Source organism: Heterocephalus glaber, unplaced genomic scaffold (genome assembly GCF_053883595.1).
Source record: "Heterocephalus glaber isolate CG9 unplaced genomic scaffold, H.glaber_assembly_v1.0 deba00001587, whole genome shotgun sequence".
Taxonomy (NCBI): domain Eukaryota; kingdom Metazoa; phylum Chordata; class Mammalia; order Rodentia; family Bathyergidae; genus Heterocephalus; species Heterocephalus glaber.
The window spans coordinates 2,957,572-2,971,702 of NW_028258365.1; the positions used below are offsets into that span (position 1 = coordinate 2,957,572).

General features: G+C 38.6%; 1 protein-coding gene and 1 long non-coding RNA gene across 7 annotated transcripts in view; one reads left to right on the forward strand and one right to left on the reverse strand.

Moving 5' to 3' along the window:
• LOC147823368 (uncharacterized) overlaps positions 1–14,131 on the forward strand; it is a 74,739-nt gene that overhangs the window by 23,977 nt on the left and 36,631 nt on the right. For 3 of the 6 annotated variants that reach the window (XR_015443965.1, XR_015443961.1, XR_015443966.1), the window contains 2 exons: positions 4,229–4,292; positions 6,430–7,826. The exons of 2 other annotated variants lie outside the window; for them this stretch is intronic. This is a non-coding gene — a long non-coding RNA (uncharacterized LOC147823368). Of the gene's footprint in view, positions 1–4,228; positions 4,293–6,429; positions 7,827–14,131 lie in introns of those variants that run through there. One more of the 6 variants, XR_015443963.1, reaches the window with a different exon arrangement.
• The window catches only part of Frem3 (FRAS1 related extracellular matrix 3), a 64,354-nt gene that overhangs the window by 6,718 nt on the left and 43,505 nt on the right, over positions 1–14,131 (reverse strand). The window contains 6 exon segments of the mRNA XM_021247709.2: positions 2,912–2,947; positions 2,950–3,170; positions 5,354–5,469; positions 6,758–6,759; positions 7,820–8,050; positions 11,550–11,696. Of these exon segments, the coding sequence (XP_021103368.2) occupies positions 2,912–2,947; positions 2,950–3,170; positions 5,354–5,469; positions 6,758–6,759; positions 7,820–8,050; positions 11,550–11,696 (753 nt within the window).

A 14,131-nucleotide genomic window follows, 5' to 3' on the forward strand; every position in this document is an offset into this window, starting at 1 on the left:
ATTCAGTGTATTGTAAGCATTCAAGAATTTGTTGCATGCCGGGGATGTAGCTCAGTGGTGCTATATTTGCCTTGCAAGCTCAAGGTCCTGAGTTTGATCCCCAGTACTGGAAAAAAAAAAGAATTTATTGAATGGATACTTTTAACTCACTCTGACATATTTTGACTTTATTATGTTTTCTAAAAATTTGGAGAAAATAGTCTGCATTTTTAGAAAAAGAAATTATCCTGTATGGTTTTGGGGATGGACAAAAAAGCTCCCGGTGGCCATGGACCTCTGTCTCCGCCTGCCTGGCTAAGCTCGTCATTAAGCTGGTCTAGAATCTTTTCTTGGGTAGGTAAATTATTTTTGGCTCATGATTCTTCTTTGCACTGTGGGTATTTTTCACTCCTAATTGACAGGACTGGCAAAACCCACCAGCCTCTTTGATTTCAGATGTTTGTAGCTTAGTAAGTAACATGTTATCTTTTGGAAGACGGCAGAGTAATAGTTGGCAGCATATCACAACCTCTACAATACCTTGAATTGAGACACCTGGAAAACAATGACTTAGCAAAGAGAAAAGGAAGAAGAGCTCCAGGAATTAAGAAAGAGCCAACAGCAAAATTGAAAATCATAGAGAAACTTGAGAAACTGAAGACAATGCAGAGGAAAGAGTGAAGCATCTGAAACACTAACCCTTGCTCCATGGGAGGGGAACTTGTCTCCGTAAACATAAAGTATGCCTGGAGATCATAGGCATCCCCAGGGTGAAACAATGAACTGGCAGTGCTAGCCCTAAGGAAAGCCCCTGGCTATTGTAAACTGAAAATACAGTATAGGATTTTACCCTGAAAGAGACTCCTGCATGGCATGCCAAAATTGGAGAGGAGATCCATATTTGAGCGAGATTAATCATGAGCTACTTTGGGAAGGAGTTAATTGTTAATTGTTTAATACTGAGCTTTCAAGGAATCAGAAGCCACAGAACAACTATACTTCAGGGTTTCTGGGGTCCCTCTGCCACAGTGACTTGGTGGGAAATGGCCACAAGACAGTCACAGAGAGGGCACAGGCTAGTCATAGTCCCCTCCTGAGAAGTTTAAGCAGTTGTGAGTTCAGGCTGTGAAGGACATGGTGATTCTACTGTCCGTGATGAGAACCCATGCAGGTTGCATGTGGTTTTCTGAGGGGCCTGGGTCTGAAATAGCTGGCATTAGGTGTAGCAGACTGCTTGTCCCTCCCCACCATTCCCCTTGCTGCCTATATTTAGCTCAGAGGTTAGTGGTCTCTTTCCTTTCCTCATCAGCTAATATGATCAGGGATATGCTTTGGCTAGCATGGTTGCCACATCCAGTGGTGTATGGATAGAGAGGCATCTCTGGAGCAAGGGAGGGACTTCACAAGCCCACTGCTAGGTGGAGACAGCAGTGATTTAGAGAGTAAAGAGGAGAATAAACATGAAGAGCCACTGGAGTGAATACAGCCCTAAGGGAGCAACCACACCATTGACTGACCCTGCTCAACAGGAAAGGCAAGACAGAACTCAGCAAACACACAAAAATAGTGGGTATGGAAACAAAATAAGCACTAGGTGTGACTCACTATCCTTCCCCCATATCTGGTGGATTTTAATACTGCAGGCCTTGGAAGGAAACTACTCACCCAGACACGTGGAGGGATTTTTTTGGATTCATTTCTCTTTTCCTTTGTTTTTTCTCTCTTTTGCGCTTCGTTTTATTCTTATTTTCTTAGTGTTCTTTTCTGGTTTTTTTCTTTCCTGTTACTGTTACCTAATTCTATTAATGTTTTTTGTTTTTAATTGTATTATTTAGCTCACTTTTCTCTCCTCTGTCTCATCTTCCTTTTATTTTTCAAATTTTACTTCTTTCATCTTTCCCTTTCCCCTTTAAGAAAAAATTGCTATCTTAATTGTAATGGAGACTTATTTGAAAAGTACACAAAGAAGAAAGCATGAAACTTTTGAATTTAAACTTCACATTTTCTTTTCCTTTTTAATGGTCTACTACCTATTTCTAAGGTCTGGTACATAGGGTGTAGGGTACATTATCACCAAGCAAAGCCATTCAGGCCAAAAATAAACAAATGAAAAACCACTTTTGACCTTACTCATATTTTCCCTTGTTCTATGGTTGTTTTAAAGACACAATTTCAAACAAAACATTATAATACATGATAAATTTACCCCATGCACCTTGAGAGCATATATACTGCTCAAACTTGACTCCATCTGCTTATCTCTTGACAGAGCTCTCAGTTTTATGGAAGTTCTATGCTGGATCCATAAAGTAGTTGCATTAATTTTGGGTTAAGACTAGCAAGCCAGTCTAATGCTGCCTCGATCTGAGCACAGCAACTCATAGCCTGTCTAGTCCTGACAAAAGCGTGGTTGAGAGATGAAGCAATCAGTCCAATAGGAGACTAGTAATATAGTCTGATCCTGGTCTTGTCTTTATTACTATTTTCTTTCAAAAGTTGCAGGCATGTGCCACCATGCCTGGCTCATCTGTGCCAGTTGAAGATGCATCTACTGACTGTTTTCAGAGAGGATCCCTGTGCTGCCAAGATAAAAGTCCTTGTGCAGTGGTCCTGGTTGGGAATCTGGAAACTTGACTCAGGTCCTTTTCTTGGCTTCTTTCCAAGTCTTATGTAACTTCTTTGTGCTTGCTCTTTCTTTCCTTCCTTCAAAAATAAAGTCATAAGCAAACATTTAATCTTTTTGCATTTTCATTTTGACCTTGGCTTTAGTAATATCTTTGTTTTTGAAAAGCTACTTACTCATTTGGAGAAAGGAGAGCATCAAATATTCCTTTAAAAGGTAATCGAGCTGAACTTGGTTTTCAACAGTTGGAGGAAAGTGTGAACAGAAGGCAGCTAACGCCAAGAGTGAGGAAGCAGGAAAGGAACTTACCATCTTCATGATCAGCCAGGATGATTACCTTGGTGGTGGGAATTTGGCTCCCAGCTGTCCTCCCACTGGCAGGCTCAGGGACACGTGAAAATATTCCTCCTCTTCATAAAAAGAGTCATCGAAGCTGAGGGCCCGGCAGGTCTTCTCAGTTTCATCCTTTTCAAAGTGGAGGATGCTGCTGTGGTCTGCTGGTCATGAGATGTAGTCAGAGAAAGCTACCACTGTGGAAGGAATCGTGCCTGTGGCAGAACCTACAGGAGTGTAGGAAGGAACAGGGCAAGTGAACAGAATGGAATTCTAAATGAGAATTCTCCATCAGTTCTTTTAACTGTTTTTAGAAAATAGTTGTCTGAATTATAAGGAACATTATCTTTCCCAGTCACAAACAGTAATATTAGCAGGCTGTGTTAATCAACTTTTCCTTATGGGACAAAATACCAGTGATAAACAATTTAAAGGAGGAAAGTTTTATTTTGGTTCACAGTTTTAGAAGTTTCCTCTAGGGTTGGCTGGTTCCATTGCTTTTAGGCATGTGGTGAAGCAGAAACATCATGATGAAAAGCACATGGTGGAGGAAAGGCTCTTAACTCAAGGCAACAAGGAGGCAGAGACAGAGAGAGAAGAGCCAGGGACAAATTATACTCTTCAAAGACTTGTGGCCAGTGATGTAGTTCTTCCAACTAGGGCTTACAGTGCTTAACATTTCTACTAATATTGCCACCAGCTGGGTGGTATATTTAAGCTCCAAGATATAACAAAGGCTTTTAAAATAGACTGTTGTATTTTGATATGATCCAGATTTGGTGTCGTTAGAGTATACTGAATAAGGTTTGTTTTTATTAGACTCTAAGTGAAGATAATAGGCTATTAGGACTGGCTTAGCCCAAATCCTTCATGTTATAGATGGGAAAATTGAGGGGCAGAAAAATTAAGACTAGAAGATCTATAACATCATAATGGTATAGATAGAATTGTTCCTTTCCCTGTTCTGCCCACAGTGACATAGCTGTGAGCAGTGTATATGTAATCTGTTCCTTATACTCTGATTAGCATTCCTTGTATGACTTCCTAAAGCAGCCACATAATTGCTTGGGTATTTTATAAGAAGTGCAGAATTGATTGGAGGATTTAGGTTTAGATTCTGTGCACTTGAAACTTTTTAATAATAATTTTCTTACATTAAGAATCATCACAATTTGATGAGTTTTGACAAATACGTATAGTTATGTAACCACAAACCATCATAACACAGAAGAAGATCCACCCACAAATGTTAACTTTTATCCCTTGCAATCCATCTCGTTCCTTCTCTTTCAGGCCCTGGAAATCACAGATCTGTTTTTTGCAACCATAGATTTATTTGCCTCTATGAGAATTTCATGTAAGTGGAAACATACATTTAATATCTGGATTCTTTCACTGAGTACAATGATTTCGAGATTCATCCATGCATCATAACTTTGTTTCCTTTCATTGCTGACTGCTCTTCCTCATTGTATGGCTAGACCACAGTTTATTTACTTATTTACCAGTTGATAACTAGTTCTTTCTAGTTCTTAGTTATTCTAAATAATACTTTAATTAATATCCTAAATTCATCTTTGAGCGGGCATGTACTTTTATTTCTCTGTAGTATATACTTAGGAATGGACTTCATGGGTTTCTGTACATTTCTATAGTATTAAAAATAAAAACATAGGCCGGGGATTTAGCTCAGTGGTTTCTTTGCCTGTTGCGCACGCACAAGGACCCAAGTTCGATTCCTGGTACCAAAAAAAATAAAAATAAAAAAAAAAAATAAATAAAAAAAAAATAAAAACACATAGGTTTATAGCTAAAAGTGCAAAAAGAAGTCACAGTAATTTAAATGTTTAAATGCTTTAGGCAGACCAGATTTAGGTAAAAGAAAATCTATAAGATAATTCAGTATATTAGCAAATTTTTGTGGTTACTACACATGGCACACTGAACCACATCTTCAGCACCCTTTTTAAAAATTTTGATACAGGGTCTTACTAAATTACTAGGTTACCCAGGATGGGCTTAGATTTGTAGTCTTCCTGCCTCATCCTCCCAGAGTGCTGGGATTACACGTATGCTCAGCTAGATAGCAATTTTTGGAAAATAAGAATATTTCTTACCATCCTTCTTATGAGAGTTAAGCTGTACTGTCAACCTGACTGGCTTGGAGCCACCTAGAAAATTAGTGAAGCACACTTCTGGCTGTGTTTGGAAGGGTCATGGAGGTGTGGCCTTGGAAACCTTGAGTCCCAGGCCTCCTCCTCTGTGATGCTGCTCCTTGGCTCTGCTTTCCATGAACCGAGCCACTTTGCTATGCTATGCCCTTCACTATGGTATTTCTGCATTCAGGACATCCCATCATGAACTGAATCCTTTGAAACCATGAGCCAAATAAATCTCTCCTTCAGCAGTGAGGAAAATGCTCAACAAATGACCGTTAGTCCCTGGCTTGGGTCTCCAGACCGTCTTACAGGAATCAAAAGCTCCCCAACATCCTCTTCTATTTTGTACTCTGCCTCTGGAGTATAAACTGTTGACTCAAAAAAAAATATGGCAGAAGACATTTCAGTGAGATTTATATTTGGTTGGTAATATTTTAACACACCTGAGAAGAAAATGTGCATAGTTTTTGAACCATACCTTTTTCAACATGATTGACTGTATTAAAAAGCGTGAGACTGGAAAATAATATTTATTATTAAATGGTCATAGAAAAGCAGTGGAATTGGGTTTAGGAGACTCATTTGAAAGATCAGAAAGGTTAACAAGCTTAAAAATGTAAAGAAAGGTCCTGCCGTAATAGTTCCCTCCTCCCAAAATATAAGGCTTTCTAAATAGAGATCTAATACATCTGCCTTTTACTGTCCATTTTTATAAAGAAATCTTTTTAATGATCAGGTAATAGAATTTATTAATGAAGGAAAATATTTTCCTGGTTTATTCCACAATTTATTCAACATTTACTTAGCAGACCCTGTATAAGATACTGTGTTGGCGGCTTAAAATGCTGAAAAAATTTTACTGAGTTGCGTACAAGCATACATCTGTGCACGTGTGTACACAAATGCACATCATTAAAACATTCACTGAAATGTTGAAACATTCACTGAAATGTCAGCATGAATATTAGTTATGTTGACAGATTGACATGAACTAGTGTTTCTTTATGAGTTTTAATGTTTTCCAAGGCTTTTCATTAAGCATGCACTATGTAATTAAAATATATCTGTTTAAAAAGTAAAAACTCAGTGTAGATTGTTACTATCCCTAGTGTTAAGGGGAGAATATCTGAATCAAATTATATTTAATTGCCTCAGTTCTTTCCCTCCCAATATCATATATCCAAATAGAGTCTTCCTTTGGAAAAATCAAGCAAAAAAGGAAAGTATTGTTCTAGACCACCCTTTCTTCTTTTACTAAATTAGAATTCAGTGTTAAATTATGTAGTTATAATATCATGTTAAAATTTTATCTTCGTTTTTTTCTGCCTCAATGAGATTCAACAACACTGGCATCAACCTGTAGGAAAACAGTGGACTTGAGTTCCAGGAAGGAAAGTACCAGTAATGAAGACTTGCTCCTGCCACACTGCTTATCAAAGCTTGCTTTTCAAGTTGAAAACCACTTGCTTTGCAAAACTCACCTCAAAAACTGCTGCTTCCATGACCCTCAGTTTCTTTGTCCATGCTGATCCCTTGACTTCTTCACCATTTTCTCATATATCTTACATTTGGATTCATAATTGGTTCCTGTATCTAAGCACTGTTAACCAATAAAACTGATCTGAAACTTTGTTCATGGGGCAATGGCAGGCATGTTTCCTACTTCTTTTACATTGGTCAAGGTGCAGACCATATAGAATAGTATTTCTCAAAATGTGTTTCATTCAATAAAACTAGAATTCAAAATATTTAAAGGATATTCCTTGGAGTTGACTAAAAAAATTGCCTGTTCCAGGTTGGTATATGTGAAACAAAATTAAACAGATTTCTTTACAGGAAAGATTTTCAAGATCTTTAATATGCTAATGTGAATTCTGATGCTTCCAAAAGGTGGTGGGGTTGAAATATTTCCTAGACTTACTTGACCATGGAAAGCCTCTGATGTCGACATTCTATTATGCTAATGCTTGGGACATGATAATACCAGGGATTCTTTGTAGATCCCTGTGGAGTGCAAAGCCAAGCCTCCAGTTTGTAAGTTCTACAGTTCTATGTGCTACATGAATTTTTTCAATCACTGTGTCTCATTAAAATTCAAAGATGAATTCTAAAGGTCCTCATTAAAGAATAATCTTCTTTCCCCCAAAGAGGCAGTAAATACTATAATTAATAGAGTTTTCTTTCTGTTTAATTTTTCTGGATATTTGCGGAATGAATGAATTCATAAAATCCATTGATGAATTCAAGAAGATGACATAAAAGTATAAAACAGAACTTCATGGAATATATGCTAAAACATATGGGTTGGGAGGTACTCAGCAGCCACATTCAGGACAGTGGACATCTAAGTCTACACCTGATTTGCTGAATGGACTGCAGGAACTCGTGGAAGACTGTGGGAAGATGGGCCTAGAGTAAGCTCTGTGGATTAGCCTTCTGGGCTACTTCATACCTATAGTGCACCGGAAGCTTACAGTGAGGATTTGTGTATATCTTAAAGGAATCCTGGTAAAGATTCTCTCTCTCTTTTAATCACCTATATTTCTTTTCATAATTGCTGGAAGCAAATAAAACCCTAATATCTTGAAGCAATTTACGTCACATTAAGTCTTAAATGGGTGTGAATTTGTCCAATGGCTCACAGAGCTTGAGGAAGGTGTGCATGCTGGAAATGAATCCATGAACTTGTGTGGACTAATAGAACACATCAATCCATTTCACATACCATCTCCAGGGTCCACAATTTCAACTGTTGCCATTTCCAGAAACTCCAGTGCAGCCATGCCAGGTTCTGACAGAATGATCTGGAAAGTTTCTGAAGCTTCATACTTATTGTTGGGTATAATTCTCACCTTCCACATGGCTGTGGTCTGTCCAGGGTTGAATTTGATCCATTGAAAGGCTCTTACTTTAAAATCTTTATCTTTTTTGGAAGTTTCATCTTTGGTTCCAATGGCTGAATAAAAATCAGGAAACTATAAATGTAAAGCCAAGTGACTGAAGAAAGATTCTTTCAAGGTTGTTTCTACTGTTTGTGAAAATAGACAATATAGACATTGCTCCTTTTAATGTCCCCAAAAGACATTGATAAAGATCTTCTGATAAAAAGAGTGTAAATAAGCATAAGTGAACTGAATTGAGAGGAAAGCAGGTAAGAGTTATGACAGAAAAAGTCATCAGTTTATTTATTTCAGCATATGCACACCAAGGGTCTTTGAATGTACCAAATTCTACAAGGTGCTCAGGATTCAGAGAGGAGTAAAAAACTATCCCAGCTACCAGAGCTCATACTATAAAGAGAAGATACTAGAAAATGAGCTCTTCTGGAGGTAGGAATCTTTTGGTTGTTTTGTTCACTGATGAATTCCTGAGACAGAGCCTGGCACACAGTAGGTACTCAATAAATATTTTTGAGTACCAATTTCTTCAGTCTTTGATGGAAAGACTTTGTGGGTTGTGTTCTCCTGCAGATTCTTACTCATGGTAGCTTGTTCCCTCAAGTGTTTAGTGATTTTTGGCTGGGTGAGAATTCTTAGTAATTTCCCAGGAGTTAGATCAGTGGAAATAGAAAGGCAGGGGTAGACTGGAGCTCTGTTAGGGAAGAGGAATTAGTGATGTACTAGGAAACCAGACAGCAACAATAAAACAGTAACAAAATAGTGCTAAAATGGCAAATGTTAGCTATAATGGTGAAAAATATAATGGCTACCCTCTTGTCCTAGTTACTTTCTCGTTGCTGAGACACAATACCAACACCCACAACTTAAAGAAAGAGAGGTTTATTTTGGCTCATGGGTTTTACAAGTTTCTGCCCATGCTTGGGAGGCTCAAATGCAGAAGGGCCTGGATAAGAGGAGACCTTCTTACTTCATGGTGACCCTGAAGCAGATAGAGCAAAGGGAGGAGCTAGGGAGAGAGATCTACCTGTCCAGGTCATGCCCCAGTGACCCACCTCTTCTGACCAAGCTTCACCCCCTGACCTCACATTTAGCCATAAATTCATCAGCACCTCATTGATCCAATCCATCTGCCAAAAGCCCCACTCCACTCACGAGACTTTGGGACTATCCCAGATCGAAACCATAACACCTGTCAATACTAAATAATCCTCCCCTATCTACAAAATGTTCAAGCAGCATTTAGCATTGTTTGGTTTTTATTTTAATGTCTCAAATGAAGGCCCAGTGAAGCAAGAATACTCATGCCTCCCCACTTTAGCTTTCATTATAAGGTTTAGGATCTGTAGTCATATAAGTGTGTAAACTCAAAAATTATGAGCTGACACTAGCTATGGTGAAATTCTTCACATAAGTGAGACTGATAGCTTCTTGCGCAATTCCTTTGTCTCTTTCTCAAATAGTCTGAAATCTTGTAAAACATACTAACAGCTATAAAACATAAAAATAATTTCTAAGGAAAGATATCTAGTGTTTTCTTTGCAAAAGTGCGTTCATGCTAGCTCAGTAACAGAGAGAGAGTGCCCACACTTAGGACAAACTTCCTTTGGCCACAGGTTGGAAACGAACATGATGTCCTCAGCTGAAGCTGAAAGATAGCAAGGGGTCAGATCACTGCTATAGGAGTAAAGCAGGCATGTGGTATTTGCTTAATATATTTGGTGAGCATCGGCTGTGTGGAAGATGCTGAAAACATCACACAGAATTGGGTCCAGTCACCATTATTCTCAAAAAGTTTTCCATGTATGGGGAGAAAAACAGAAGAATGGGTGGTTTCAGTTCTGTTTGACAATGCCATGGAGCAACAATGGTAGTTACCATTCATGAAGCATTAGCTATATATCAGGGATCATGAGAGACTGATTTAGAATTAGTACCATATGCCATCTACCAACACATCCTGAGGTGGATAATCCACACAGGATCACTGAATGTTTTTGAAACACTGCAAAAAAAGAGTAAGTGACAGATCAGGAAGCCAAATTTTACAATATTGTGTCTTTTTCTTGTAGATCCTGTGCTTTTGTACTAGCCCTGGCCTGGGGTGGGATGGAGACATTAGGAAGTCTGTCTGAAGCATCAGAGTAAACATGTCTCAGAGGTGCACTTTTTTTGGTGTAGATGTGGTTTGGGGTAGTATTGTATGAGTAGGACTGCCTGTAGTTCACGTAACTGCAAATGTTGAGTGATTATCATATGCCCCACGTTGGCGGGGTTGGGAGTAACTGAAGACACAGTTCTTGACTATGTGGAACTGGATGTCTATTGGAGAAGCAGACAGTGAACACAGATCCATTACACAAGCCATGGATGGCAAGTGTTACAATGAACACAGACAGAGCAAGGGAACACAACAAGGCAGAGGCACTGGTTTAAACAGGCTGGAAGGTCTTTCATGGCTTTCGTCTGTGAACATTCAAATAGTTTTGGGAATATAGATTGTTTTTTCTGAACTAGAACATGAAAATACTTCCTGAGCTACTAACCCAAACTCAGAAGAAGGACTTGAGATGCAAAATGGTGGAGACAGAACCCTACAAGAGAAAGGAGGCATTTTTCTGCTTAAGTTCTTAGCAGCAAATTTCACCGTGTGTGGACAAGGTAACCTGGGGCTCTGATTGACCTTTTTCTTCAGGGAGAATTCCTATTCCACAAGCCTCAGGCTGGGAGAGGAGACTGGGAAAAGAGTGCCTTTCCTTGGTCACCTACTTTTCTCTAGCCCATTTCCTTCCTGGCTACTCTCCAACAGTTCTGACATGGTGGCTGGATGCTGAGTGAAGTCATGCTTGTCTGGGAGACTCAGAATGCTCCTTTGTAAAATGAAGATAACATACCTGTACTTGTCTCCTTGACAGATTATGAAAATAAAGACAAAGTGATTTCTGGAAGTTCTGGCAGTGAAAAATGTTATGACAATGTGTTGCATTATTAGAACAATTAATATTATCAGTGATAATAGTGAGATTCATTATTACACAAGCATAATACAAGCATACATACCCAAGAAGATGTATTTCTGAAGAAGACCCTTGTAAAATATAGACAAATTGGATACTGTACATGTCCTCCAGGAATTTATAATCTAACAGTGGGATTAAAACAATTATACATAACCAAAGGAAATAATTAGAACTGAAGACAATAATGCATTATGTACTCATAAATAATTCTTTAAAAGAAACAGCTAGAACTAAGTGTAATAATGTATTATATTCTTAAAGTGATTTTTAAAGAAATTGAATGGATTGTGGCATAGCGAAGGAATGTCTTAATTTTTCTGGAGTTCTTTGAGTTATGAAACAAAGAATGTAAAATGCCAGAGAGAAGGAAACATGGAGGAGGATAAAACATTGATCCATATATGAGCCTCACATGCAGTGAAAACTGCATTACACTTTTCACATATAGCTTTTAGGGGCTCCTCTGAAACCATTCATGATTCTTTTTCATTTCATGTTTCCATGACCTGTTGCCAACAACCAAGCCCAAGTTACTTACTGATGAAGGATGTTCTTCCAAGGTGTCCTCTGCACATGAGAATCACTTCTAAGAATGTGGAATCTTCATCCACAATGTAGTATTCCCTCTCCAAGGAAACTGAAGTCCAGTTTAGAAGGAAAGGCTGATTTGTTAATACATTTCCTCCTGTAATTGATAGGAGTAAAAGAGAAGTGAGTGGGAGTATTTGATGGAAAAAATTAAAGATTAGGGTATACATTGTGCCTTTGAAGCCAGGAACTTCAAAATGCATGCTCACCTTTTTTGTTTTTCCTTTTGGGCATAGAGCAAAAAGGATGTCATGAGGACCATCCTAAGTCCTATTAAACTTGCTTAATGTGGAGGGAGCCAGCTGTCTCCTGTTCATAAAAGGCCCTATGGATCCAAAGAACCAGACCTTGCTTAGTTTTAAATTCAGGTCACACTTGGCACCTCCATCCTTTTTTTTCCTGCCTCCCTTGTTTACATCCTCTTTCCTGTCTCTTCCCTCTGTCTCTTTATTTCCCCTGTTCTTTATACCTTTTATTATTTGTGTATCCATTGGTATTTGCATTAATCTAGAAGCTTATTGAAGGTGAATCCAAATTATATTTACTTATTTTACCACTCACAGGGTCTAGAATGGTGTTGTGAACTCAGATTTTTCAGTGATTAAAAACTACACAAGTAGAAGGCAGCAAAGAAACAAGGGTGCCTCTTGATTTCCTCTTTTCCACACCAGGTCACAGGCCTCTCTGTGAGGTGAGCACAGCATCTTACTGGACTGCAATGTGCATAGGTTGGAAGAAAGAGTAGGATTCCCTCTACTGGATAGCGGCTGGTGCACATAATCACTTGTAAAAGGATGTATGACTCAGTTTCAACTGATGATCCCTACAGTAGGTCTCAGATGCCAAAGTGAGGGGTGGACAGACCCTCATGTTTATTAAAGACAGCTTTGCTAACTAATTCTTCAAGTACTGAACCCCTTCATCAAACCAAGGATATTCAAAGTGGGCAAGGTCTGGGAAAGAGTCTAGAGAAGTAGGGTTCAACACTCCTCTTAGTAAGCTTGATATACTCTTCCATAGCTGGAGATCAATGTAACTTTCTCACTCTCAAAAAATTTAAGTGTTGACAGGGCTAAGAGAGTAAAGAGGACTTTGATGGGAAGTAATTCAGCAGGCATCAGAGTGGGACATGGAAAGCATGCATGTGGACTGGAGATGGGTTGTCCTCCAGTTGGGCCAATTGTGTTACCATCCAATTCTTCATTTATTTAACCTTGTGGATTCTGAAAACATGAGTCAAAATGTTAGGTTATTCTTTTTTTTTGCTTAAATTCTTTTATTGGTACATTTAAGGTATAAAAAACGTTTACATTTATGATTGGGTGCTTGTACCTGTACATGATGTATCTTTGTTCTTATTTTTTCCCCATTCCCTGTGCTCCCTTCACCCCTTCCACCCTTCCCTATTTACAAAGACTTTGTTTTCATTTTTTCCTTTTCCTTCTTTCCTTTCCTCTTCCCTTCCCACTTCTCCTACCCCTTTGGACCTTTTCTTCCTATTTCAAATTATCAATTATTCATTTTAATCATTTTAATCCTTATTTACACTTTCAGTTTCTCACACTAGAGAAACTATTCAGTATGTACACGTGTGTCCTATTTATTTCACTTAAGAGTATGGCCTCAATATGAATCCATTTAGCTATAAATGTCTCTAGTTTCTTGTTCTTTATGGCTTAGTAGTATTCAATTTCATAAAAAAAACCCCACATCTTCTTTATCCAGTTTTCAGTTGATGGGCACTTGGGCTGTTTCCAAGCTTTAGCTATTACAAACTGTGCTGCTATAAACAGGGGTGTGTATATGTTGCTGTGGTACGATTCTTTTGAGAAGATACCCAACAGGGGAATAGCTGGGTCAAATAGGACTACTAATATTAGGTTATTCTTATTCTCATGATGTTTCCAAAGCTCTTTCACATGGTCTTTATTTTTACAACCATGTTGTAGAGTAGGGCAAATATTAGTCTCATTTTATAACTAGACAAACAGTTTCAGGTAATGAGGTCTCAGTGGGAAGGAAGCTGAAGGCTAACTCAGATTCCTATGAACTACAGAGGCCATAATCAACAAGGAGCCTATTTAAAGATGAGTTCGCTTTAAATAGCTGCCACCCATAGCGCCTGGTATAGAAGGCAAAAATCTTTCTCATACCAGATATACTCTATCCTCCTCACCAACCCGCTCTGGGGCCAACCCTGGAGGAACAAAGCCTTGTTAGTCAGCTAGGGAGACATGAACATGCAAAGCATGAAGCTGACTTCCTTCTACATCAATCTGCTAGTCCACAACTTCAAAGAAGGTTCAACACAAAACAAGTTCTGAGATTTGCTAACTGTTTGGGACTGTGAATTCTAGTGAACAGATTGGCTTTGTGTTTAATTTAATGTGGCTGTAAGATGTTTTTATCTGAGAATGAACAGAAAGAAAAGTTATGTGACCTACCAAATGTCCCTGGGAGAAGGAGGGAAAGTGTGGGGGACTGCCTTATTGATTATGCTCAATGCAGGCTTTAAAGAATTAACCCCACAAT